The sequence below is a fragment of the Equus asinus genome, chromosome 26 (assembly GCF_041296235.1).
Source record: "Equus asinus isolate D_3611 breed Donkey chromosome 26, EquAss-T2T_v2, whole genome shotgun sequence".
Classification (NCBI taxonomy): Eukaryota; Metazoa; Chordata; class Mammalia; order Perissodactyla; family Equidae; genus Equus; species Equus asinus.
In genome coordinates, this window is record NC_091815.1 from 28,133,497 (window position 1) to 28,159,271 (window position 25,775).

The 25,775-nt window shown below is 57.7% G+C and overlaps 2 protein-coding genes across 6 annotated transcripts in view; both read left to right on the forward strand.

Annotated features, from left to right (window-relative positions):
• Nucleotides 1–1,894, forward strand: part of GRIK5 (glutamate ionotropic receptor kainate type subunit 5) — a 56,158-nt gene extending 54,264 nt beyond the window's left edge. For all 3 annotated transcript variants that reach the window (XM_070499112.1, XM_044760322.2, XM_070499114.1), the window contains one exon: nucleotides 915–1,894. In XM_070499112.1, coding sequence (XP_070355213.1) covers nucleotides 915–1,343 — 429 coding nt within the window. In that variant the 3' untranslated portion in view covers nucleotides 1,344–1,894. The remainder of the gene's footprint in view (nucleotides 1–914) is intronic.
• A 4,164-nt stretch (nucleotides 1,895–6,058) lies between these two features.
• ATP1A3 (ATPase Na+/K+ transporting subunit alpha 3) lies at nucleotides 6,059–25,667 on the forward strand. Of its 3 annotated transcripts, none has more exons than XM_044760321.2 (23): nucleotides 6,059–6,258; nucleotides 10,304–10,393; nucleotides 10,500–10,559; nucleotides 10,713–10,916; nucleotides 12,087–12,200; nucleotides 12,312–12,446; nucleotides 12,826–12,943; nucleotides 13,066–13,334; nucleotides 14,590–14,788; nucleotides 14,865–14,974; nucleotides 15,055–15,189; nucleotides 17,102–17,294; nucleotides 17,605–17,780; nucleotides 17,867–18,003; nucleotides 18,639–18,789; nucleotides 18,906–19,074; nucleotides 21,931–22,085; nucleotides 22,162–22,285; nucleotides 23,108–23,253; nucleotides 23,840–23,970; nucleotides 24,381–24,482; nucleotides 24,847–24,938; nucleotides 25,270–25,667. In XM_044760321.2, the coding sequence occupies exons 1-23, from the start codon at nucleotides 6,253–6,255 to the stop codon at nucleotides 25,296–25,298; spliced, it is 3,045 nt and encodes a 1,014-aa protein (XP_044616256.1). In that variant the 5' UTR covers nucleotides 6,059–6,252; the 3' UTR covers nucleotides 25,299–25,667. The 3 variants fall into 3 exon arrangements, with proteins under 3 accessions (XP_044616256.1, XP_044616255.1, XP_070355212.1); XM_044760320.2 differs by having other exon boundaries at nucleotides 6,065–6,258; nucleotides 10,265–10,393; XM_070499111.1 differs by lacking the exon at nucleotides 6,059–6,258 and adding an exon at nucleotides 6,650–6,774.
• Nucleotides 25,668–25,775: the final 108 nt, after the last annotated feature.

Here is a 25,775-nt window from a genome sequence, read left to right on the forward strand (position 1 = left end):
CAAAACCCTCCAGCGGCTCCCATCTGACTCACAGTAAAAGCCACATCCTTACAGTGGCATCTGGCCTCATATGAACTGGCCCCCATTGCTCCTCTGACCTCATCTCCCTCCCCCTTGCACACCCCCTTCCAGCCACCCAGACCTGCTCTCCATTCCTCTGTCAGGCCGTGCCCACTCCCACCTCAGCACCTTTGTCCTGCTGAGTTATCTGCCTGCTCTCCCGGCTCCATGTGGCTCTCCCAGCACTGCCTTTCAGGTCTCTTCTCAATCAGTCTCCCTTAACTGTCCTCTCAAAATTCAGCATCACTCCCCACCTCTCTAGCCGATTTTATTTTTCCCCAGAGCTCTCACCACCACCTAATATACATTTACATTTTCACTGTGATGACCTACATTTCCTGTCTCTGCACACTCGACTGTAACCTCCCCGAGGGCAGGGACTTCCGTTTTCTCTGCTGTATCCCCAGTGCCCAGAACAGTGTCTGGCACACAGTAGGTGCTCAGCTCATATATGTAGTAATAATGGCTGCATGAAAAAGAGGCAGAAGATGGAAAACAAGTATGAGGGAAAGACTCAGAGTGAAAAGACAAGCGGAAAGAGAGAAGCCTGGGTAGGAGGTGAGGGCAGATTCAGGAAGAAACCCAAAGAAGAAGGGAACAGGGTAGAGAAGTGGGGGGGAGAGAGAGGAGTTGAGAGCTGGAGAGGTGAGAACTGAGGGAAGAGGGTGGGAAGTGAGGAGAGGGAAGGAGGAGGAGAGGAGGTGAAAGGGCCTGCGGGGAAAGAGAAAGAAGTGAAAGAAGGAGGTGGGGCGCGAAGAGCGGAAGAGGTGCAGAGAGAGAGGGGAGGCGGGGAGGGGGCAGCGGCGAGGAGAGCGCGGGCAGTGACCACCGCGCCCCGCGCCGCCCGCCCGCAGGTGTCAGTGTGCCAGGAGATGCTGCAGGAGCTGCGGCACGCGGTGTCCTGCCGCAAGACGTCGCGTTCCCGCCGGCGCCGGCGCCCGGGCGGCCCGAGCCGGGCCCTGCTGTCGCTGCGCGCCGTCCGCGAGATGCGCCTCAGCAACGGCAAGCTCTACTCGGCCGGCGCGGGCGGGGATGCGGGCGGCGCGCACGGAGGCCCCCAGCGCCTCCTGGACGACCCGGGGCCGCCCGGCGGGGCCCGGCCCCCCGCCCCCACCCCCTGCACCCACGTGCGCGTCTGCCAGGAGTGCCGGCGCATCCAGGCGCTGCGGGCCTCCGGGGCCGGCGCCCCCCAGCGCGGCCTGGGCGCCCCCGCCGAGGCCACCAGCCCGCCCCGGCCGCGGCCGGGCCCCGCCGGTCCCCGCGAGCTGGCCGAGCACGAGTGACCACGGGCGGGGCCGAGCGGGCTCCCGGACTGACCGCAGGGACGGGGCCCGCCCCAGGCCCCGGCCGCCCCCACTTCCCCAGCGGGCTAGGGACAGGCCGGACGCCGCAATTTTGCCTTCGGTTCCCGGTGAAGTACAATGCCCGGCTCCGGGGCCTGCCTGCGCCCCCTAGTGGACTCGCCAGAGGGTGCCGCGGACGCCGCACTCCGCCCCCCACTGCGGACAAGAGGAGCGCAGGAACTGGGGACTCCAGGGCCCGGGGACTGCGAGGGCCGTTCCTGGAAGCCGAAAGCGGTCTGTGGGGAGGACCCCATCCTGGGACTGCTCAGGCTCCCCAAGACGACGCAGCCCTCCCCACTTATGGAGGAGGGGAGAGCCTCTGGGCAGATGGGTGTCCCCTGGCGCCCCTCGACTCTTCTCTTTCTCTCTTTTTTTTGGGGAGAAACCTCGGAATTTCTATGAGACCTCCCCCCCACGGAGGGGGTCAGTTGGGCCCCCATCCCTCCCCCTGCCACGTCCCAGTCCCTGTTGGAATAAAAAAAAGAACAAAACCCCAAAACTGGGGATACCCGGGTCTCATTTCCTGGGGGTGAGGGCATTGAAGGCTTGGGCCCCAGGGGAGTCTTCTGAGAAACACAGACTGGACGGTGACTCCTGCATTCTCTCTACCCTCACCCCTGCCCACAGCCAGCGGGTCAGCCCTGGTCCAGACAGCTGGCCCCTCTCCACTGACCTTCTCTCAGGACAGAAGGAGGCTGCGACAGAGACCCTGAGACAGATGGAGAGAGATGTGGGATCTGGAGAGGCGGAGACACCAAGAAACGGAGACACAGAAAGACAGAAACCAGATGGGGCTGGGGGAGGGGAGGGCGAATGAACCGTTGAGTGTGGAGGTGCCTGGGGTGGCCCTTATGGTTGCAAGTGTGTGCCTGGGCCAGGGTGATTTGGTGACTTTGTAATCGTGTGCATGTGTGTGTGTGTGTACATCCGTGAGGCCATCTTCAACTGTCTGTGACTGTGACCCTGTGTTTCTGCTGAAAACATACCTCCCCAGCCTCCAAGAGAGGAAGTGAGAAATCCCAGTAGAATGGGGGCGGAGGGCTGAAGGGCTAGATGAGCAGGGAGAAGGGTGGGTCTGCTCTCTGTCCCCGCCCTCCCCCGCCCCGCTGGAGGTTTCTGTGGAAACTGCAGCTGAGAAAGGACGAGTGAAGGTCACACAGTGAGAGCCAAAACGAGGCCGAGTAGAAGGGAAAGAGATGGAGAGGTCGGGAGAGAGTAAGAGATGGGGCCGAGTGGGGGAGAAAGAAAGGGGAGAGACAAGAAGCAAGGCCATGAAGGGTGCGGAGAGAGAGTTAGGGGCAAAGAGGGGGAGAGACTGCCCCCCGTGTTGAAGTGAGAGAAGGGTTGAGAAAGAATGGGGAAGGGGCCGAGAGGCAGGCAGATGAAGCAAGGAGGGTAAGAGACCCGGGGAGTTGGAGCTGAGAGAAGCAGAGACTGAGATGGGACAGAGACAGGTGAGAGACAAGAAGCCATGGAAAACTAGATGGAGACAGGAGGGGGCCGGAGCGGTGAGAAAAGCCAGACTGCGAGGGACGAGGCAGGGAGAGGAGAGGCTGGGCCCGCCCCTCGCGCAGGCGGCCCAGGGCGCGGGAGCTGTCCGTTCAGCACCGGCCTGGTGAGCACGGCGCGGAATTGCTGTCTACCCTGCAGGACTTGCCTACCTTCATGGTCCCGGGGCAGACCACACCCCGGGACACCCCGCCTGGCACACAGTACCCCTAGTCTCCACCCTCTGTGTCTCGGACACTTGCCGTGCGTGTGTCCCTCAGGGACAGGTGTGAGGAGGAGCTTGTGTGTCAGCGTCTCTGTTGTCTCCACATCTCTTACAGAATCTAATCAATGTCTCTGCCCTTGGGCTGGCCTCTCAGTCTGTTGAGGTGACTAGAATATGACTGCAGATATTTCTAGTCTCTCTCCCTCTCTGTCCCAGTACCAAGAGGCTGATCTCTGGGGTCTCTCCCCATTTCTGAGCCTCCTCCCACCCCATTTCTGCTCTGAGTCTCTCCCCAGTCTTTATCTCTGAGTCCTCCTGGTTTGCCAAGCCTGTCCCTGCCTGGCTTTCTATGTCCTTGTGTCTCTGTGTCACCTTCACTGAGTTCTGTTGCTCAGTCTCCCTCTGTCTGTTTTCTTATGTCTGTCTTTGCCTGTCTCCCTGTCTGTCTTTTTCAGTCTGTCTGTCCATATCTACCTCTCTCTGGTTCTGGACTATGTGTCCATTTCTCCTCTTATGTCTTTCTTCCCATCTCTTGTGCTGAGCTCCCCTGTCCCCATCCATCCCTGTGACCTTCCTAAGTCTTCCCTCCTCCCCCCACAACTTCCGCAGAGCCTCGCGCTGGGAGCACGATGCACAGTCATCAGCCTCACCAGGCTTGTCTGAGAAGAGAGTGTATGAGGGGGATGTGGGCCTGTGGTGGGGGGGAGTAGGTGGAGGCCGAGGTCTCCCCCAGCCCAACTGGAGAGCAGGAGGAGAGAGAGCCTAGAATCTCCTGGGATCCAGACACCCCCAAGGCTTCTCTGTCCCCTAATCTCCTTCCCCAAGGTCCAGGCCCATCCCTGCAGGTCAAGATGTTAGGAGAAGGAAGGGGTGATATGTTGACAGGCTCTCCTTCCCTCCCTCCCCCAGGAAGGGGACAGAGTTAGAGAGACAAACCTGGGGACCAACTACCTGGGTTAGAAGATGTGGCTCCCCGACTTCCCCAGTCTCCATGGAGACAAGCCAGGTCTGCAGGCCCAGCCTCCTTTGCTGCATACTCTGCCTTGCTGTTACCATGGCAACAAGGGACAGCAGGGAGGGATGGGGATGGGTCAGAGTACAGGATTAGGCTGAGGCTCTGAGTGCTGGGGGAATCTAAGGAAACTGACTCCCTGCCTCCTCCTACTCTCTGGCCCTGTCTGCCTGTCCATGCCCATCTCTCTGTGGCTCTGAATCTCTGTCTCTCTCTGTCTCTGCTTCCGTGACTCTCACTCTGACCTTCAGCCTCTCACACATTTCCCTGACCAGGTCCTCAACCTCCCCCACCCACCCGCCATACACCAGGCTCACTTCACGCCCCTTGCCTGTGTCCTTCACACCTCCACTCCCATAGGTTGGGAGGATGCCCACATTCCGAGAAAGCTACAGAGACAGGCTCTTGCTCTCTCTCTATCCCTCCTACCAACCCCAGGGAGAGTTGGGGGATGTTCCTCATAGAACAAAGGGGTGAGGGTGGGAGGCCATGACTCCTCAGGCTCCAGTGGGTGGCTAATGGGGTATTGTGTGTATGTGAGAGGCCTGAGGTGTGGGTGCCAGCTGGGTGTCTGTGTGTGCACACTCATACCTAGATGGGATGTATGTAGCCTGTGGGTGGGGTGTTGGGGTGTTTGGAGGTGCAACAAAGGTATATGTGAGAGCACCGCAATGCGTGATATGTGTAGTGTAAGAGGTGTGTGGGATGGTGTCGTGTGATGTTTCTGTGAATTATTGTGCCATGTGTGAGTCTGTGTGCACCTTTTGGTCTATCATTCACAATTAGCAATGTTTTGGCAATTTTGCACTGTAGGCCTTTGCCTGTGCCCAGATATACTGGAGAGGAGGGTGTGTGATGGTGTGTATGATGTTGTGTGACCATGCAAAAGCATCTACAAAGGCTCATGTGTCTGGAAGCAGTGTGGAGACTGTGGTTGTGCAATGGTGCTGAGTGTGGATGTGTGTTTGTTTTTGGGTTGGTGTGTTGCATGGTTATGGGTCTCTATGTGAGATGGTACAAGGCCAGGTATGGTGGAGTATGTGATGTGTGTGTCTGTGATGCAGTGTTCTGAGGAGGTGTGTTAATCCACATGGCACTCTATGACTGCCATTGTGATTCTGTTGTGGTGTGATGGGGTATGCAAGGTGTGTGTGCTGTGTGTGTTTCATTTCTATGTGTTCCTGAGTCTCTGGGGTTGTATAATGGGGTAGTGTAGTATGTGTGTAAGTGTGCAAGCTGGTGTGGTGGAATGTGATTGTGAATATGTGGTGGTCTGTGATGCGGTGGTGTATGTGTGTCCCCAGCATCTGGGTATCTGGGTGATGATTGTGTGTGAGCCTGATGCTCACTGAGGTCCTCGGCTGTGATGTGTCTCGTTGGATAACTCTGCCATAGTGGGGAGCGGGGCACACACAGCGAGGGGGCCTCAGAGCTACTCCCTCGGCAGCACCCCTCCTCATTTGGGGGTCTTCCTTGCCTTTTGTGCTCCTTCCAACTCCCCCTCCTGAACAGCACCCCCACACAGTCTCCAGGAGCCCCCTTGCCTCGCTGCGGAGGGAGGTGCTCTGGGCCTCCTGCCTTATTGCGGTGGTTTACGGGGCTTTCCCCCAACTCGGTGTCCACCTCCCGCAGCGCACCCCTCTCCCTGGTGGCACACTCCCACCATGAGGGGATTTCCAGGGCGCTGTCTCCCTCAGCGCCCCATCCTCGGATGCGCCACCCCACATTGCAGGGGTCTCCAAGTCCCTCATCGCGGGGGTCTCCGGGGTGACCCCCGCTCCCCCGCAGCGCTCCCCCTTCTCAGTGGCGCCGCCACTTTGCGGAGGCTGGGGGGCGGGGAGGACAGCTGCAGTACCGGGGGCGGGGCCGCGGGCCATCCGTCAGGGCGGTGGCGCCCCTGATTGGCCGGCGCCGGCCCCCCCGCGGGCGCGGGCATATGAGGAGGCGGAGGCGGCGGCCGCCGCAGACTGTGCGGTAGGGCTGCCAGACCAACTGACGGACGCGCGGACCGAGGCGCGGGCGCTGCAGAGGCCCCCCGCTCCAGCCCGCGCCTGAGCCCGCCCTGAGGCCCCTGCCCCGGCCCCCGCCCCGCCTGCCCGCCCCTGTCCCCCGGAGCCGCCAAGATGGGGGTAGGTGCTCGGGCCTGCCGGGCGGTGCGTGTGTGTGACATTGTGGGTCCAGTGACATTGGTGTCAGCGGAGGACCGGGCCTCCGGGACCCCTGCTTTCCGGACCTAGGTCTGCGGGACCCATGGAACGGCTGACCCGGCTGGTCTGTGTGGTCGTGTCGCTGACTGAGTGTGTGCGCGGGGCCGCCCGGGTTGGCGGGGCTCTGTGGCGCATGTCGGCGTGTCTTTGTGTGCAGGGTTCGCAGGGGCACGGAGCAGCCCTCGGCATCTCTGCCTGACCTAGTGCGATGCGTGCTCGACCGTACGTGTGCGTGTGCATGTGTGCGTGTGCGAGCTCCTGGCTCCGCCGGGCCCTGCCAGCACTGTCTGCCTGCGATTGTGTGGCCTGGGTTATGTCTGACTGTCTGCAATCGTGTCTGGGTGTGTCTGAGAGCTGGTGTTTGTGTCTGAGGGTGTTGAAGCCCTTCTGCTTCCTTGGCCGGGTGGGGACAGGTCCAGGCTATGGGATGAACACCAGGTGACCTCTCTTTCTCCTTCCAGGCCTGGATGGGGGGGCTCTGCAGTGCTGCGTGGCCTGGGGCTGTGTGTGTGTCCAGCCTCTAATCTGGGGGAGCAGACATGGGGGGCTGGGAGTTGCAGGAAAGCCACGGCAGGGAGACTGAGTGCCTGGCTGAGGGTGTATATGTGCAAATACGTGATGGGGGATGGTATCGTGCATGCCTGGATATGCCCTTGCCTCCGTGTCCATGTGTCCTTGTCTGTCTGTGAGTCTCTCCAACAGATGCTGCCTCCTTCCCTGGTTGACCACCTGACCCCTGCGCAGCCCTGGATTCCTCCCTTCATGTCTGGGGCGGGGCCATGGGGTGGGGAGTGGGGAAGGGGGGGCTGGCCTGGGAGGGATGGAGAGAGGGGTCTGGATGGAGAGGTTAATGGAGAAGGAATATGAGGGATGGGGAGAAAGATGGCGGATGAAGGCTGATGGGCCCAGGGATGGAGGAGGGGGAGGGGGATGGGGAGAAAAATTGGGTGGGGAGAGGACTGGGAGAGAGAAGGGGGGAGGTGGGAGTCAGTGATGGCTTCCAGGTAAGTGGAATGGAGGGAGAGGAAGCTGTGGGCAGCTGGGAGGAGAGGTCTGAAGCTAAATGCCTTAGAGGAGGCCTGAGAGGGAGGGTCATGGCAGGTCTTAGGAAAAGAAGTGGGGACAGGAGGAGAAGTGAGGTGCTTTAGACATAGGAAACAGAGGCAGAGAGAGACATACAGAAAGACAGAGAGAAATGGACAGAGACAGAGAGCGACACTCTGAAAGAGACAGAGAGAAAGAGACAAAGAAAGAGTCAGACACAGGCAGAGAGACAAAGAGAGACATGGATAAGACATAAACATGGAAAGACAAAGAGAGAAACTGAGGCTGAGATGAGGAGACCCAAGGACAGACATTTCCTATCCAGAGACAATCAAAGTCAGCCTGAATGATGGGAAGAGAAGGCAGAGAGTAAAAGGGGAGGTTGAGGGAGAAATGCTCAGAGATGACAGCCCCAGAGACCCTGAGAGGGAGAGGGAGAGGCTGGCCAAGGTGCAAGGCTGCGTGAGCTGGCAGGCATCGGGGAGGCGGACAGTGCGGAAAATGGCGAGAAGCCGCAGAGGCGGGCTGCATCAAGACAGGCGTGTCCCCCACCCTCGGAGGTGCTCCCGCCCCGCAGTGCGCCCATCTGGGCCTCCTGCCTCGACTGGGAAAGCCTCGGCTCCCCTCCAACAGATGGAAGCCCGCCCCCAAGGGAGTCTGGTCATAGCAAGGGCAAGCAGGAGCCAAGGTTTGTCTGCCAGGGACTGGGGTGACCCAGCCACCTCCTCCCTCAGACCCAGGGGTCCAGACACCCAAGCCCTCCTCCCTCAGAACCAGGAGTCCAGGATCCAGGAGCCTGGAGCCCCACCTCTAGGCCCCTCAGGGACCCAAGCATCAGCTCCCTGGCCTCTCCTAAGGTTTCAGAGGCAGGCAGCTGGTTTCCCCTACTCCTACCAGGCCCCCATTTCTCCAACTTGACCCCATGACCTTATATCTCCACATCACTCTACCCGGGGATCTACCACTCTGGGGAGGCTGAAACCCCTCCTGGTGCAGGGGGTGGAGGAGTGTCTTCCCTGTCCCCCAAGCCTCCGTGCTTCCATGTCAGACGCAGCGCAGCTGCAGGGCTGGCCCAGGGCCAAGCCTCCCTCCCACCCTCTGCAACCCTCTTAGAGGTTCCCAGGCCTCCAGGCTGCAGCCCCTCCAGTAGCCCCCAGGCTCAGCCTCCGGGTCTGGGGGCAGCCAGCAGGCAGCTCAGCTCTCTCCAAGGTCACGAGGGGATTAGCACTGAGCCGCGCTGAGCCGCGGATCTCTGCTTGGCCCTGGACCTGCAGGATCTGTCAGCGGCTCTCTAGCAGCACCCAGCCTCGCCTCACCCCTCCTGCCAGCCTCCGAGGACACTGCCCTCCCCATGTGCCCAGGCCCCCAAACTAGAACTTCAATCGCTCCCCCTCACACCACATCCCATTCCAGCCAGGCCCAGGGCCTCTGCCTCTTGATCTTCTGTACCCGAAATCCCGGCCAGCTCCTAGTCTGTCCTCCAGAGACGTGACCGTGCCCACCCCTTGTTCAAACCTGTCCATGGCTCCCACCAGCCCCCAGGAGAGAGGCCAGGGCCCACAGCTTGTTGGTCAAGGCCCTCAGGACTGGCTGCAGGTCCAGCCAGGCCACCATCCCTGTGCACAGCTGGCCGCCTCCCGGGCTTCTGTCCCAGCTGAGGCCAGCACCTGGAGTCCTCTTTCCTCCTATTCCTGCCAGACCTGTGGGGTCTCCCATGATTTTCTGGGTCCTTTGAGAGACAGAAACTGAGACATCCGTGAGGCTGGAGAGAGAAGCCCAGAAAAAGAGCCGAGCAGAGAAGACAGAGAGAGTGACACACAGGGAGACCTGGAGCTGGAAGGACAGAAACGTGCAGACGGACCTGGAGAGAGACAGACACAAGGATAGAGAGGAAGATCGCGAGTGAGACAGTGAGAGATGGACAAACCAGGTGGTTGAAATGAAGGAGACAGGGAGAGACACACCAAGCATTACAGAGGAGATAGCTTGAGGGGTGAAGACAGACACAATGACAGAGAGAGGCAGAGGTAAGGATGGAGAAACACATAGAGATAGAAAATACTGACACTTTGAGGCAGTCTGAGATCCCAATACACTGACTCAGAGAGACTGACTCAGGAGAGATAGTTCAAGAGATGGAAACAGGGACACAAAGAGCCAGAGATCAGAGAGAGACAAAATCATAGAGACACACCCAGAGACTCAGAGACAGAGAGAGAGAAGGACAGACAACATAAAGTGATGAAGGAGAGAGAGGTCAGGGAGAGAAACAGCCACAGAGAGACAGAGAGACAGGCAGAATTACAGAGATGGAGAGATAAAGAGGTAGAAGGAAACAGAGCGAGACAGAACAATAAGACAGAGAGGCACAGAGACCTGGAGAGACAGATCGAGAGAGAGACACACATAGACAGAAAAAGAGAGACAGAAAGACAGACATAGCAAGAGACACACGCTCAGGAAGGTTGGACAGGCCCAGGAAGAGGAAGAAAGAGATAGAAAGAGAAACACAGGGATAAAAAGACACATAGACTAACGGGGAGAGACCCACCGAGATGGGGGCAGAAACAGAGAGAGAGAAAAGCACAGACAGCCCCAGACGGAGACCCTCAGGGACAGAGACTCAGAGACACATGGAGCCAGACATGGTGAGGTCAATTGGAAGAGATGAGACTCCTGGGTTTGAAGAGACACCCAGAGCCAGAAGGGAAACTCATCCAGAGACACTGGGCAGAGACAGGGAGGGGCAGGCGGGCCTGGAGAGACAGACTGAGACCCCCAGAGCCCGCCCCTGCCCAGAGAGGCAGGTACGCACAGACGCAGGCCAGGGTGAGAGTGGGGCTTGGAGGGCCGGTGTCCCCCTGTAACCCCTTCTCGCCCGCAGTCTGGTGGCTCTGACAGCTATCGTGTCGCCACCTCGCAGGACAAGAAAGATGACAAGGGCTCGCCCAAGAAGAACAAGGGCACCAAGGAGCGCCGGGATCTGGACGACCTCAAGAAGGAGGTGGCTATGGTAAGCCCCCCCCTCTGCACCCACACACCCTCCCAGAACAGGCCCCACCCCGCCCCCTGAAAGGCCTCCACACTCACCCACCTCCCCTCCAATTCCTGCTCCTCAGACAGAGCACAAGATGTCAGTAGAAGAGGTCTGCCGGAAATACAACACGGACTGTGTGCAGGTGCGGCAGGGTCTGAGGGAGGAGGGGCTGGGGGCCTGGTCTCCTGGGTCTGAGGGAGGAGGAGCTGGGGGTTGGGTGCCTGGGGATGCTCATGGAATGCTGGGGTGCCAGGGCTGCTCAGGGAGGGTTCTCTATGAGTCCTATGTCCCCCAGGGTCTGACCCACAGCAAAGCCCAGGAGATCCTGGCCCGGGACGGGCCTAACGCGCTCACACCACCGCCTACCACCCCGGAGTGGGTCAAGTTCTGCCGCCAGCTCTTTGGGGGCTTCTCAATCCTGCTGTGGATTGGGGCCATCCTTTGCTTCCTGGCCTATGGCATCCAGGCGGGTACTGAAGACGATCCCTCTGGTGACAATGTGAGTGCTCTCCACCCTGCCCTGTGCAAAGTACCCATACATTTAGGGACACACACGCATGCACCACTTCCCCTGTCCCTTTAGACTTTTCAAAGGCCACTCTCCAGCTTTTTCTCATCCCACTTTCACAATCACCCAGTGAAAGAACCAGGTAAAGTACAAGGAAAACCAAGGCTCAGAAAGGCCAAATGACTTGTCCAAGGTCACACAGTAGGACGTGTGAGCTGGGGCTCTATCCCAAGGCTATGTGACTTCAGTGGCCTTGGGGAGAGACACCACCAGGTGGTCATGGCCTGAAAGATACCCGAAGAGTGAGTGCACTCATGTAGAGACCCGGGCACACCCTCCTGTCGATATGTCAGGACCCATCCGCCCAACACAGGGGACAGTCTCAATAGATGCCATGCCTATACACACAGACCCACATGCTGACTACATAGATATCCTCGCACACGCACACACATGCACGCATGCACATATACGCATATGCAGAGAATCGACGCACACAGTCACACTTGGACACAGATTCAAACACGGCCCATGAGTTCAGACACACAGGCACAGACAGACACAGACATGCACTGATAGACACAGAAACTCAAACACACAGAGTTGTAAGCATAACCTGCAGACAGACAGACATGAGACTCAAGCACAGACAGACGGTGTTCTCAGAAACTAAAACCTAAACAGGAGGACAGACAGACACAGAGTCTCAGACCCAGACAGACCAACAGAGAGAGACAGAGATCCACACATCGAGTCTTGAACACAAACAGTCCCATAAATTTAAAGCCAGGCAGGCAGACAGTTAGACAGACAGACACACTGACCTAAGCACAGACAGACACATGGACAGACAATAGCATACATTCAGATTCTCTAACACAGGCAGAAGATAGACACACAAAACAGAAATGGACAGACCAGAGACTCAAACACACCGTGTTCAGAAAGAGGGACTCAAACATGGACAGGCAGACAGACACATAGACAAGAGAGGCTCAGACACACAGACCCTCAAATGGACACAAACTGGAATCAGATACACAAATGCAGACCCCCATTGACTCAAAGCTCCCTTCCCAGATTCCACGAATCTCAGGGCAGGGCGGGGCGGGGCGGGGGGAGTGGCTCAGGGGCGGGCCGTGACCCTGTACCTCCCCGCAGCTGTACCTGGGCATTGTGCTGGCGGCTGTAGTCATCATCACCGGCTGCTTCTCCTACTACCAGGAGGCCAAGAGCTCCAAGATCATGGAGTCCTTCAAGAACATGGTGCCCCAGGTGAGGGGTGCCCAGGAAGGGCCAGGTCGGGGTGGACAGGTGGGCGAGGCCATGCCCAGTGATCCCAGGCAGAGGGAGCTGGGAGGTCACTCTTCTCCATGCCGCCCCCAGCAAGCCCTGGTGATCCGAGAAGGTGAGAAGATGCAGGTGAACGCTGAGGAGGTGGTGGTCGGGGACCTGGTGGAGATCAAGGGCGGAGACCGAGTCCCGGCCGACCTGCGCATCATCTCAGCCCATGGCTGCAAGGTGGGCCTGGGGCCTGGGGCCCAGCTCTGCCCTTCCTGGAGTGGCCCAGAAGTCCAGGCCCCCAGCCCCTCCTCCCCCGGGACCCAGGAGTCCAGACCCCCCACCCCCAAACCTCAGACCGACAGGTACCTCAGACCTGGGCAAGTCATGTACTCTCCCCACTTTCAAAAGCCCAACCTCTGCCCTCCTAGACACCACCCACCCACCCAAGCACCCAGACTTCTGGCTGTGACCTCCAGGGACACAGGCCTCAGCTTCATGAACATAGACCTCGTTAACAAAACAAACAAACAAACAAAAATCTTGAAATCTCCTTTGGACGAATGCCCCCTGTCCGAGGTCCAGGGCTGAGCCCTCTCTCCTTCACACCTGTCCCCAGGTGGACAACTCCTCCCTGACCGGCGAATCAGAACCCCAGACCCGCTCTCCCGACTGCACGCACGACAACCCCTTGGAGACTCGGAACATCACCTTCTTCTCCACCAACTGCGTGGAAGGTGAGGCGGGAGCGGTGGGGGTACCCAGGTTGAGGCAGAGCTGGTCCACACAGAGGGATGTGTATCAGGGGCGCAGGTCCCTCGGAACCCCCATATCAACCTGATCCCCTCTGGCCCCACAGGCACGGCTCGGGGAGTGGTGGTGGCCACAGGTGACCGCACTGTCATGGGCCGCATTGCCACCCTGGCTTCAGGCCTGGAGGTGGGCAAGACACCCATCGCCATCGAGATTGAGCACTTTATCCAGCTTATCACTGGTGTGGCTGTCTTCCTGGGTGTCTCCTTCTTCATCCTCTCCCTCATCCTCGGATACACCTGGCTCGAGGCTGTCATCTTCCTCATCGGCATCATTGTGGCCAATGTCCCAGAGGGCCTGCTGGCCACTGTCACTGTAAGGCCCTGGGCCTGAGGGAGGAGGGACTAGGGACCCAGACTCCTGGGTCTGAGGGAGGAGGGGCTGGGGGCCTGGACCCCTGGGTCTGAGGGAGGAGGGGCTGGGGGCCTGGACCCCTGGGTCTGAGGGAGGAGGGGCTGGGGGCCTGGACTCCTGGGTCTGAGGGAGGAGGGGCTGGGGGCCTGGACTGCAATGTTTTTGATAAGGGCAACTTGGGCATTGAGTGCTGAACCTCCTGGATCTTGAATGAGGAAGGTTCTGGCCCTCAGGGGACCTGATTAATAAAACAAACAAAAGTCTTGAGAAACACTGCAAGGCACGGAAAGGACTAACAATCCTATCACTTTTTAAGTTAACTTACAAAATTAAGAAGTACACCCTCACGGCAAAAAGTCTAAAGCACATGCTAAAATAGTTAAAAAGTAAACTAATGGTCCCGCTCCAGAAGGACGCTCTCTGCACTGATCCCCCGCAGAGGTGGGCGTGACGCAGGTGTGTGTGAAAGGTTGCTTTCAGGGTACCCAGAAGCGAGCGTCCTAGGATACTGTTTTGCTCCCTGATTCTTTTGCTTAGTATATCCTGCACAGTTGTCCATATTAGCGTATTCAAAGCTATTCTAAGTCAGAGGCTTTTTACTGACGTACAACGTACACACGAAGTCTTGCATATATGAATGTAAAACCTGATGTGTGGGGCAACTGAACACGCCCCACGTCGGCTGCACCCAGATGGAGTTCCCCAGAAGCCCCCTCAAGACGTTGTCCAGCCCCTACCCCCCAACCCAAGGGTAACCCATATCCTGGCTTCTAACAGTGTATTCTGTTGATAGGGTGTAATTCAGTACGGACCCTCATTTCTGCTGATGCTTTTTGCTGAGGATGATGTTCTCAAACTTCATCCAGGCGGTTGTGGGCAGCAGTAGCTTGTTCTTTTTCACTGCTCTATAGGATTCCATCCTTTACTCCACAATTTCTTTATCCTTTCTGCTGTTAGTGGGCATTGGGTTGTTTCCGGTTTGGGACTAATATAAGTGTTGCTGCTATGAACACTCAAGCACATGTCTTTTGGAGCGTGTCTGGGCCCATTTCTGTTGGTCTGTACGTCTGGGTGGGATTGCTGGGTGACACTCTATTCATTGCAGGACACCAGGATTCTCTCTGGGCTGGGCAGTTGAGTTGTTGGCACTCACATTGCTGGTCCAACCCTGCTGCTGGGCTCTACCTGTCACTTGCCTGTCCTTGCACGCCCCCAGGTGTGTCTGACGCTGACTGCCAAGCGCATGGCTCGGAAGAACTGCCTGGTGAAAAACCTGGAGGCTGTAGAGACCCTGGGCTCCACCTCCACCATCTGCTCTGACAAGACAGGGACCCTCACCCAGAACCGCATGACGGTCGCCCACATGTGGTTCGACAACCAGATCCACGAGGCCGACACCACTGAGGACCAGTCCGGTAAGTGTAGGGTCTGAGCAGGACTGAGGGGGCCTGGCCCCAAGGCATCCCCAGCCATGACGCGCGCCTCCTTCAGGAACCTCGTTCGACAAGAGCTCACACACCTGGGTGGCCCTGTCCCACATCGCCGGGCTCTGCAATCGTGCCGTCTTCAAGGGTGGTCAGGACAACATCCCTGTGCTCAAGGTGGGTGGGCCGCCCGCCTCCCCGTGGCCCTGCCCTTGCCACCCCCCCATGGCTCCACCCTGACAGCCCTCTCCCCACAGAGGGATGTGGCCGGGGACGCCTCCGAGTCTGCCCTGCTCAAGTGCATCGAGTTGTCCTCTGGCTCCGTGAAGCTGATGCGCGAACGCAACAAGAAAGTGGCCGAGATTCCCTTCAACTCCACCAACAAATACCAGGTACTCTGGGCCCCCTGGGGGACCAGCCTGGACCTCAGTTTCTCTATGATGCCTGTAAGCGGTCATTTCGGCCACACTGCCCTCCTGCTTTGGGCAAGTTACTAATCTTCCCAGAGCCTCAGTTTCCTCATCTGTAGAATGGGAGTAAGAGTATCCACGCAGTGGGGAGAGGAACAGGCAGACCGGGAGTGAAAGCAAGGCCTGTGTTGGAGTGGGAGGCAGGGCAGTAAAGATCTTCCTGCAGCAGAGCGTGGGCACCAGCCAGAGATCTCTTTCATTCATTCAACAGATATTTTTCTGAGCAGCAACCATGTGCAGGCACATGTTTAAGGTGCTGGGGGTACATATGGCAGTGGACAAAACAGTGAAGTTCTTCCTCTCATGGAACTTCCTCTCTAGTGCTAGAAGACAGACAGTGGCAAAGGCAGGAGGAAGTACAGAATATGTTGGCTGGTCATCGTGCTGAGGGAGGAGCCCTGCAGGTGTCTACGGGAAGATTGTTCCAGGCAGCAGGCACAGCATGTGCAAAGGTCCTGAGGCAGGAATGTGTTGATGTTTCTGAACAATAGCCAGGCAGCCAGAGTGGCAGAGCAGTGGGCCAGGGAGTGTGGTGGCAAGTGAGGGCAGTGGATGCTCGGCCAGGTCCCATCGAGCTCCTGGGTGACAGAGAGGACTTAGGTGTGACTCTGAGGGAGACATGGGGGCAGGGGAAGTCTCAAAGCAGAGGAGAGATGGGAGCTGACTCACATTTTTTAAAATAGCTTTATTAAGATGTAATTCACATACCATAGAACATCCATTGAAAGTATGTAACTCAACAGTTTTAGTGTATTCACAGATATTTGCCATCATGTACCCAATTTTAGAACATTTTCATCACCTCAAAAAGAAATCCCCCACTCCTTAGCTATTATTCCCCTACCCCCCTATTTCCCCTGCCCTAAACAACTACTAATCTACTTTCTGTCTCTAATGAATTTGCCTATTCTGGACATTTCATATGAATGGAATCATACAATGTGTGGGTTTTTTACAACCAGCTTCTTTCACTCAGCATAGTGTCTTCAAGGGCCATCCATGTGGTGGCCTGGATCAGTGCTCTGTTCCTCTTCATGGCTGAATAATATTCCACTGTCTGGGTAGTCCCTGTTTTGTCTATCCCGTCACCTGGAGATGGACATTGGGTTGTTTGTACCTTTTGGCTGCTGGGAATAATGCTGCCATGTGCATTCACGTATGGGCATCTGTGTAGACATAGTTTGCATGGCTCTTGGGTGTAGACCTGGGAATTGCTGGGTCATGTGGTAATTCTATGTTCGACCTTTTGGGGAATTGCCAGACTGTTTTCCAAAGTGGCTGCACCCTTTCCTACTGATTCACATATTTTAAGGATCCTCTTGGCTGCCATGGGGGGGAAATCCCACAGGTGGGGAGGGCAGAAATGGGGACTCAGTGTGGAGGCTGCTGTGATTTTCCATATGAGAGAGGGTAGTGCAAGGGGGTGGTGGGAAGAGGGCAGAATCTAGGTGTATTTCAGAGACCAGCCGATCAGATTCCATGACAGGTCAGATGTGGGATGAGAGGGAATCGGGAGAGGCAGAGAGAGACACAAATCCGAAGGACGGTCGGTCAAGATTTCTGTGAGAGACACAGAGGGGCAAAAACATCTGTGAGACAGAGAGACAGAAGCGGGCAGGGGATGAGCAAAGATCTCTGTGAGAGAGTCTGAGAAACATATAAAGATCTCTCTGGTAGAGGTTTGGGCAGCGCCCTCTGCAGAGCCCGGTGGTGGTCTGTCCTGGCCCTCATGGCTCTAGATGGGGATGGGGACGGTCTTCTCCCCCAGCCAGGTGTTGGCAGCCTCCAGGTCCCTGTGAGGCTCAGGCACGCCCACCCTCTGCTCTGTCCACAGCTCTCCATCCACGAGACCGAGGACCCTAACGACAACCGGTACCTGCTGGTGATGAAGGGTGCCCCAGAGCGCATCCTGGACCGCTGCTCCACCATCCTGCTCCAGGGCAAGGAGCAGCCGCTGGACGAGGAGATGAAGGAGGCCTTCCAGAATGCCTACCTCGAGCTCGGTGGCCTTGGCGAGCGTGTGCTTGGTGCGCATCATGGGCGGGGCCAAGTTGGGGCAGGGCCTGGGCCAGCTCTGGGGGCCCCTTGTGGGTAAGGAGGGGCATGATGCCACCCAGAGCCTGGCTCAGAATAGCACCTCCCAGAATGCACTGTGAATGAATGAATGAATGAACGAACGAGAGAGGAATTCCTGCATCTTTAGGAAATGAATGGTGACTGACTGTTGACATGAGTGGGGAGATTGACTGTGGGACCTGCACAGCTGGCAGCTATGGGGCAGGAGGCATGGAGGCCATAGTCTGGAGCCCTCATGCCCCACCCCGTCCCTGCCACCAGGTTTCTGCCACTATTACCTGCCTGAGGAGCAGTTCCCCAAGGGCTTTGCCTTCGACTGTGACGACGTGAACTTCACCACGGACAACCTCTGCTTCGTGGGCCTCATGTCCATGATCGACCCACCCCGGGCAGCTGTCCCCGATGCAGTGGGCAAGTGTCGCAGTGCAGGCATCAAGGTGTGGCCTGGGGCAGCACGGGGAGGCAGGGCCAGGGCCCCAGGGGGTAGCAGTGTGTCTGGACCATCCTCAAACAATGCCTACAGGTCATCATGGTCACGGGCGATCACCCCATCACGGCAAAGGCCATTGCCAAGGGTGTGGGCATCATCTCCGAGGGCAACGAGACTGTGGAGGACATTGCCGCCCGGCTCAACATTCCCGTCAGCCAGGTCAACCCCCGGTGAGCCCTGCCTCGCCTGGCTCAGGGTTCTGTCCCCGCCCAGGTTCCCTCTGGGACTCCCGGTCCCCATTCCTTCTGGGCCTCCGCTGTTGACTCAGCACCTGGGTCCTGTTCCTCCTCCACACGCGAGGATGGGCAGCCTGGTGTAGGTTCTCCTCCCGGTTTAGCCACCCTCGGGCTGTGTGACCTAGGGCATGTCATCTGGCCTTCCTGAGACTGTTTTCCCCTTTCTAAAATGGGCCACTAGTAATTCCCACCTGGGAGGGTTCACCGAGATCCAGTATCTCTGTGTCCATCGCTGTCTCTTCCTGTCTGCCTTTGTGTCTCTGTCTCTCATCTCTGTTCTGACTTCCTCAGCTTTCCTGTCTTCATGCCTCTCTCTGTGTCTGTCTCTCTTGCCTGGTTGTCTGCATATCTCTGTCCTTCTACTTCCACTGTCCCAAAGTCCTTCCTGAGGTCTGCCCTGGCTCCCTCCTGCTGCAGCCCCCCCTCCCCAGTTTTGCTTTGTCTCTGACCCCCAGAGACCCCATCCCTCTCTCAGAGCCTGCTCCTCTGCCTCTCCTGTCTGTGAGTCTGTCCATCAGGCTTCACTGCACCTCTCCCCCGACGTCCTGACCTCTCTCTGCTCTTCCCAGGGATGCCAAGGCCTGTGTGATCCATGGCACCGACCTCAAGGACTTCACCTCTGAGCAAATCGACGAGATCCTGCAGAACCACACTGAGATCGTCTTCGCCCGCACGTCCCCCCAGCAGAAGCTCATCATTGTGGAGGGCTGTCAGAGACAGGTCGGCTTGGGCTGGGTGCCTTGGAGGAGGGGGCCCAGGGCCTGGACTCCTGGTTCTTGATGAGGAGGGGGCTGGGGCCAGACCCCTGGGCGTCATCCTCACCTGTCTCCCTCCAGGGAGCAATCGTGGCTGTGACTGGGGATGGTGTGAATGACTCGCCTGCTTTGAAAAAGGCCGACATCGGCGTGGCCATGGGCATTGCTGGCTCTGACGTCTCCAAGCAGGCAGCGGACATGATTTTGCTGGACGACAACTTCGCCTCCATTGTCACGGGTGTGGAAGAGGGTGAGTTGGCCAGAGGTGGCCCTGGAGGCTGGGGTCCTTGCATGAGGCCCAAGAAGGGCAAGGGGAACAGGCCAGGGCTGCAGTGGGATGCAGGGCCGGGAGACCACGGAATCCCACTGGCCCCGGCGGAGTCTGAGCTTATCTTTTTCAGTCTTTAGTCTCCCTCCCCCATGGGGCCGGGGCTCCCTGGGGACAGGACTGAGCTGACACACTACTGAGTCTGTGTCACAGCGCAGGCCCAGTCCGGTGGGCGAGGCGGACTTGGAAGTATTTTTAAAATACTCATAAATGCATTGGGGAAACAGAGAGTCCTGTGAGAGTCCTCAGGAGGCCCCTCACCCAGCCTGGGGTCAGGGGGCAAGGAAGCTTCTGGTGGGGACAGGGATGGTGAGCTGAGCCCTGAGGGCCGTGTTGGAATTTTCACATGGAGTGGTGCCAGGGAAGGAAGTAGCAGGCAGAGGAAACTGAGTGTGCAAAGGCACGGCGGTGTGAAGCAGCGTGAGGTGGGGACGCCGGGGAGCCCAGGCCTCGGAGCCGACGGGCACCACCGCCCGATGGGCCTCCACGTGGCCACAGATGGGGCCTGTGCACATTTAATTTTATTCCGATCATCAAATTAATTCATGATAATTATAGAAAATGAAGAAAAGCATTCAGAAGAAAATTGGAATCACCCATAACCTCACCATCCAGAAATAATCACTGTTCATGCTGTGGTGTGTTTTCTCCCAGTTTCTCGCTCTCATTTGAAATGTCCCCAGTGTAGAAAATAATTCAGGATAAAAGAGAATCCAAACAGTAAAGCTGAGACTAAAGCGTCAATTTGAATGCCATTATCCCTTGTCCCCTCTGTCCCAGGACACCATGGTTAACCCTTCTTACCCCATGTCCTCTCGTGTGCGTAAGCAATACCCACGCACACAGATGCACGCACTGGCGCCTGCCTTGTGCATCGTGCTGGGTGCCGGAGATATAGCTGTGAGCAGAGGCCGACATGGTCCTTGCCCTCAAGAAGCTGGGGGAGACAGCCTGAAGCAAGTTAACAAACAAATTGTAACATGACATAATTACAGGGGCTGGCTCCATGGCCGAGTGGTTAAGTTTGCGCGCTCCGCTGTGGCGGCCCAGGGTTCGGATCCTGGACGCGGACATGGCACCGCTCGTCAGGCCACGTTCAGGTGGCGTCCCACATCCCACAACTAGAAGGACCTGCAACTAAGATATACAACTATGTACAGGGGGGTTTGGGGAGATAAAGCAGAAAAAAAAAAAGAAAGAAAAAAGAAGATTGGCAACAGTTGTTAGCTCAGGTGCCAATCTTTAAAAAAAACACATAATTACAAGTGGTGACAAGCAGGGTGCTATGACAGATAATAACAGGGGTCCTTCCCATTAGGGTGGACAAGGAAGGCCTCTCTGAAGTGACAAACACAAACTTTAACTTCTGGTGGGGGAAACTGCAGGTATACCCAGAAGCAGAGCGGATGGCAGAGTGAACCCCCATGCCCCCATCACCCAGCTCCACCAGCTCATGGCTGATCGTGTTTCACCTCTCTCCCCCTGCCCCCATCACACGCTGGATTACACTGAAGGACGTTTAAGTCACCATTTCACCCATAAATATTTTAGGATGAGACACCACTAGTTTGCGGAGAGCAACGCATGTCGGGGATAGGGAATAGCAGGTATGAACACTTATTTATTTATTTTTTTGAGGAAGATTACCCTGAGCTAACATTTGCCACCAATCCTCCTCTTTTTGCTGAGGAAGACTGGCCCTGAGCTAACATCTGTGCCCATCTTCCTCTATTTTATGTGGTATGCCTGCCACAGCATGGCTTGACAAGCGGTGCGTAGGTCTGCACCCGGGATCCGAACCAGAGAACTGTGGGCTGCCAAAGTGGAATGTGCACACTTAACCACTGCGCCACCGGGCCAGCCCCATGAACGCTTATTTTTACACAAAGGCAATCAAACCATCCTTACCACTGAGCAGCTTGCCTTTCTGTTCCTTCTTAATGCCATATCTTGTTGCTCATACCTCTCAATACACAGGAGAAGGTGGAGGGAGGGGCTGTCTGAGTTCATCTTTAGTTTCTTTTTATTTTATACACACTGTCCTGGTTGAATGTTTATTGCGATATGACATATATACAGTAAGTTGGGCAGCTCGATGACTTTTTACACACGTACACACCCATACAACCTCCAGACCCCGATCAAGATAGAGAACATTTCCAGCCCCTCATGAGGGTTTTGTCAGGTCTCCTCCCGGAAATAACTACTCTCCCGACTTTTAGTGCCATAGATTAGTTGTGAAACTCATCTGTATGGACTACAGTATGAACTGTTTTATGCAGTATAAAGCCAGTATGTCTGGCTTTTTTACTCAACGTAACATCTGTGAGATTCATGCATGGAGTTGGGTGTGTCAGCAGCTGGTTCATTTTTCTTGCTGAGCGGTGTTCCACTGTATGCATGGACTACAGTTTTATTCCACTCACCTGTTGATGGACATTGGGGTCAGTTCTGGTTTTTGGCTCTTTTGACTAATGCTACAGTGAACATTCTTGTACTTGCTTTTTGACGGACGTAAGCACTCATTTCTCTTGGGTATAACCCTAGGAGTAGGGTGACTGGGTCCATGGGTAGGGGGACGTTTAACTTCAATAGGAACTGCCAAACAGCCTTCCAAAGTAGTTGTATGTCAAGAATGTTTCAACAGGGCCGACATGGTTGGACATTTGTATGGAAAGGCTGGCAGGTGGGGGGATGGACTAGAAAGGATGCACAGACTGGCAGGGAAGGGGCAGAGGGGGTGTGGGTGCCCGAGGTCTGAGCCTGCCCCCGCCACAGGCCGCCTGATCTTTGACAACCTGAAGAAATCCATCGCCTACACTCTGACCAGCAACATCCCCGAGATCACACCCTTCCTGCTGTTCATCATGGCCAACATCCCACTGCCTCTGGGCACCATCACCATCCTCTGCATCGACCTGGGCACCGACATGGTGAGCCTCGAGCACCCCTGGGCCCTGGGAGGGCAGGGTCCCCCCATCCCCAGCTCACCTGGCCTCTCCTGCCCAGGTCCCCGCCATCTCATTGGCGTACGAAGCTGCCGAGAGCGACATCATGAAGAGACAGCCCAGGAACCCACGCACGGACAAACTGGTCAACGAGAGGCTCATCAGCATGGCCTACGGGCAGATTGGTGAGCACCCGGGGACCCTGCCTTGTTTACGGCCAGATGCCCTGGGCCTGGAGCAGGGCCTGGCCCACAGTGGATGCAGAGAAACTGTGTTGGCTGAGTAGACTGGAAGTGGGGCGTAGTGCTGGAGGTTTGGAAGGAGTGTCTGGGAGATAGGTGATGGTCACCGAGGCGGGGCCAGCATAGGTGAAGGAAAGGCCTGGGGGGTGCCTCCGGGGAGCACATGGCACCCTGAATGGCAGATCACGGTTGGCCCCAGGCTGGTGACTCCAGGACCCACTGCTCCACCCACCTTCCTGATGGGAAGGGCAAGGCCAGCCTGTGAACCCTGAAGGCAGGAGTGAGCCCCATCCCTGTCTGCCTCCCCCTCAACCTGCTGCTGGAGACCATGTGTGCCGAGCCTCACAGGTGCTGAGCTCTGTGTCGCTGGGAGTGTCCCAGCAAGCAGAGGCTTCACCGCCGTGGTCAGAGACCTGGTGAGGTCATACATGTGTGAGGGGCCAGTCAGACTCAAGCCCGGGGGTCCTCAGGGATTTCCTGATGTTCAGGTGGCCTGGGCCAGGTGAGGGGAAGCCTCCAGGTGTCCATCTCAGGAAAGCCCCTCCCTGAGGTTCCTGTCCCAGGTGGCCCATTTCAGGCGCTCACCACCAGGTACCACCCTCAGGTTGCCCTCTGGGAGCCCAGCCCCAGATGATGCTCAGGCAAGTGGATTGGGGTAGCCCACCATCCTCCTGGTGGGGGTCCCAAGGGGCCTGGGAGGGGCACTGGACTGGCTGCCGGCCCCCACCTGAGCCTCTCCTCATCTTCCTTCTCTCCTCTCCCCAGGAATGATCCAGGCTCTCGGCGGCTTCTTCTCCTACTTTGTGATCCTGGCAGAAAACGGCTTCTTGCCTGGCAACCTGGTGGGCATCCGGCTGAACTGGGATGACCGCACAGTCAATGACCTGGAGGACAGTTACGGACAGCAGTGGGTGAGTGGAGCTGGGCCCCACAGCATGGCGGGGCCTCCCAGTCAGCGTCTCTGCCCACAGTAGGAGCCCAGGGCCTGCTGTCCCCGCCTTGCACGGCCGCTTTCTACAATGGCCCCTCTGCCCCAAGGGCAGCATCAAGATCCTCGCTGTGTGTGCAGGGCCTCCTGGTGCCCTTGGCCCAGCCCACTGCGGTCCTTGTGTCCGTTGGCCACGTGCTGTGCCCCACCAGACAAGTCACTTTTGCTGCCTTCTTCCCTATCTCTGTCTGTCCCTTCAAAGCCTGGCCGATGTCCACCCGTCCCCTCAGGAGGCCCACGGGGTCCCTGATCCCTGGCCGATGACTGAGGTAACATTAACCTCTCTCCTTTCTTGTACATCCACTGACTCTTCCCACGGGGCTCTGAGCCAACAAGGGGAGACATGTCTGAGGCCCTGGGGACCCCATCTGAACAGAGTCCCCGCTTTGCCTTGGGGCCCCAAGCAGGGACACAGACTGGAGTGTGTGGGCTGGGCTGGGGGCTGGGGGCTGGGGGCCGGGCTGCGGCCACACTAACTGCTGTCTTGCACACTCGTCATCCTCCCACAGACGTACGAGCAGAGGAAAGTGGTGGAGTTCACGTGCCACACAGCCTTCTTCGTGAGCATCGTAGTCGTCCAGTGGGCAGACCTGATCATCTGCAAGACCCGCAGAAACTCTGTCTTCCAGCAGGGCATGAAGTGAGGGCTGTGGCCCGGGGCGCCGCTGTCTGTCCCGTCTGTGTGTCTGTCTGTCCCTCCCCTCATTCTTCGGTCTCGGTTTCTGCCTCTGAGTTGTTTTCTCTCGGGTGATCACGTCTGTCTGGGATTCTCTCTCAGTCTGTCTCTCTATGTTTGTGTGTGTGGCGGGGTGGGGGTGGGGCGTCACTGGGTCCCTCTCCAGATCTGCTCAACCTCTGTGTACGCCTTCCTGCCTGTGTGTCTGCCGCTGTTTCTTTCTGGCTTTATCCCTGGGTGGCGCCATCTCCCTGATCTGTCTTCGCCTCTGTCTCTCTTTGTCTCTGTCTCTGTGTCTCTCCACCTACCTCTGTCTCTGTGGGGCGGGGGAGCTGGGGCGGGTTCCCCGGCTCCAGCCCTGCCTGTGCCTCCAGGAACAAGATCCTGATCTTCGGGCTGTTTGAGGAGACAGCCCTCGCTGCCTTCCTGTCCTATTGCCCTGGCATGGATGTGGCCCTGCGCATGTACCCTCTCAAGTGAGTGCCTCTCGCCCGCTAGGACCCACGCTACCAGCTCCAGATCCTCTGAGGAGCCTTTCCTGTGGGATGTCCTCACGGGCTGGGGCCTCAGCCGTGGCTCTCAGGCCCCACCTCTCCTGATGTCTCTCTGGATGCCTCCTCTGTGTCCCCCCATCTCTGTTCCGATGCCCTTCTCTGGGACGTCCTCAGAGTGGGGCGCTCTGCACACCCCAGCCCGGCCATAGCCAGGGCATCCCTCAGCTGTGGGGACAAAGGGTCGAGAGCCCCCCGTGTGACCCCTCCTGCCCTCTGGGACTGTGCCTCTGCCTGTGTCCCCATCACAGCCCCACAGTGACACCCTCCTGCTCCCCTGTCTCTGCAGGCCCAGCTGGTGGTTCTGTGCCTTCCCCTACAGCTTCCTCATCTTTGTCTACGACGAAATCCGCAAACTCATCCTGCGCAGGAACCCTGGGGGTGAGGGGGCTTCCGGGGCGGAGGGGGAAGGCTGGGGGGGCAGGAGGGGCAGCTGGAGGGGGCGGCAGGGGAAGCCCTGTGGTGACCTCTCCGAGCTGACCGCGCTCTGTCTCCCCCGCATCTCTCTCCTGTGTTGTCCCCCGATCATCTTGCCAACTCTCCCTTCGTCCTGTCTCTCTGGGCCTCCTCCCCTCTGTCTCCTGCGTGTCTCTGTGTCTCTGTCCCTTTTGGTCTCTTCCTGTGCGGCCATCTCTCTCTCTGCTTGTGCTTCTTTCTCTCCGTGCCTGTCTCTACCGTCTCTGTGTCTTTCCTCCTTTGTCTCTCTCTCCAGGTTGGGTGGAGAAGGAAACCTACTACTGACCTCACCCCATCACATCGCCCGTCCCTGACCCGCCCCAGCCCAGGACAGCACCCTCCAGTGCCCCCCATTTTGTATTCTGGGGGGAAGGGCCCTATTTCCCGGTGGCCCCACCTTGGCCTCACCCCTCAAGTTATCCCCTGCCTCCCTCCCTCTCTACCCCTCTGGCTGGCTCCCTGCCCCCCGCCCCCTGCCTCTCTCCTCTCTCCTCTCTCTCTTCTCTGTGTCTCTGCTCCCCTCCTTCTCCTCACCCCTACCTCCCAGCCCCCTCCCAGCCCCATCCCTGGGCTCTTTTTTACTCCTTCTCACCCCCCTGGCAGATGCCATCTTGGTTCTGGACAATTATCAAATATATCAGTGGGGAGAGAGAAGCAGTGTGTGTTGTGTTTGCTTTCTGAAGTGGGGGTGTGGGTGGCATGGCGTCCCCTGTGCTGGCACACGTGGCCGGGAGATTCACGCAATTCCTGGCCTGGCACGAG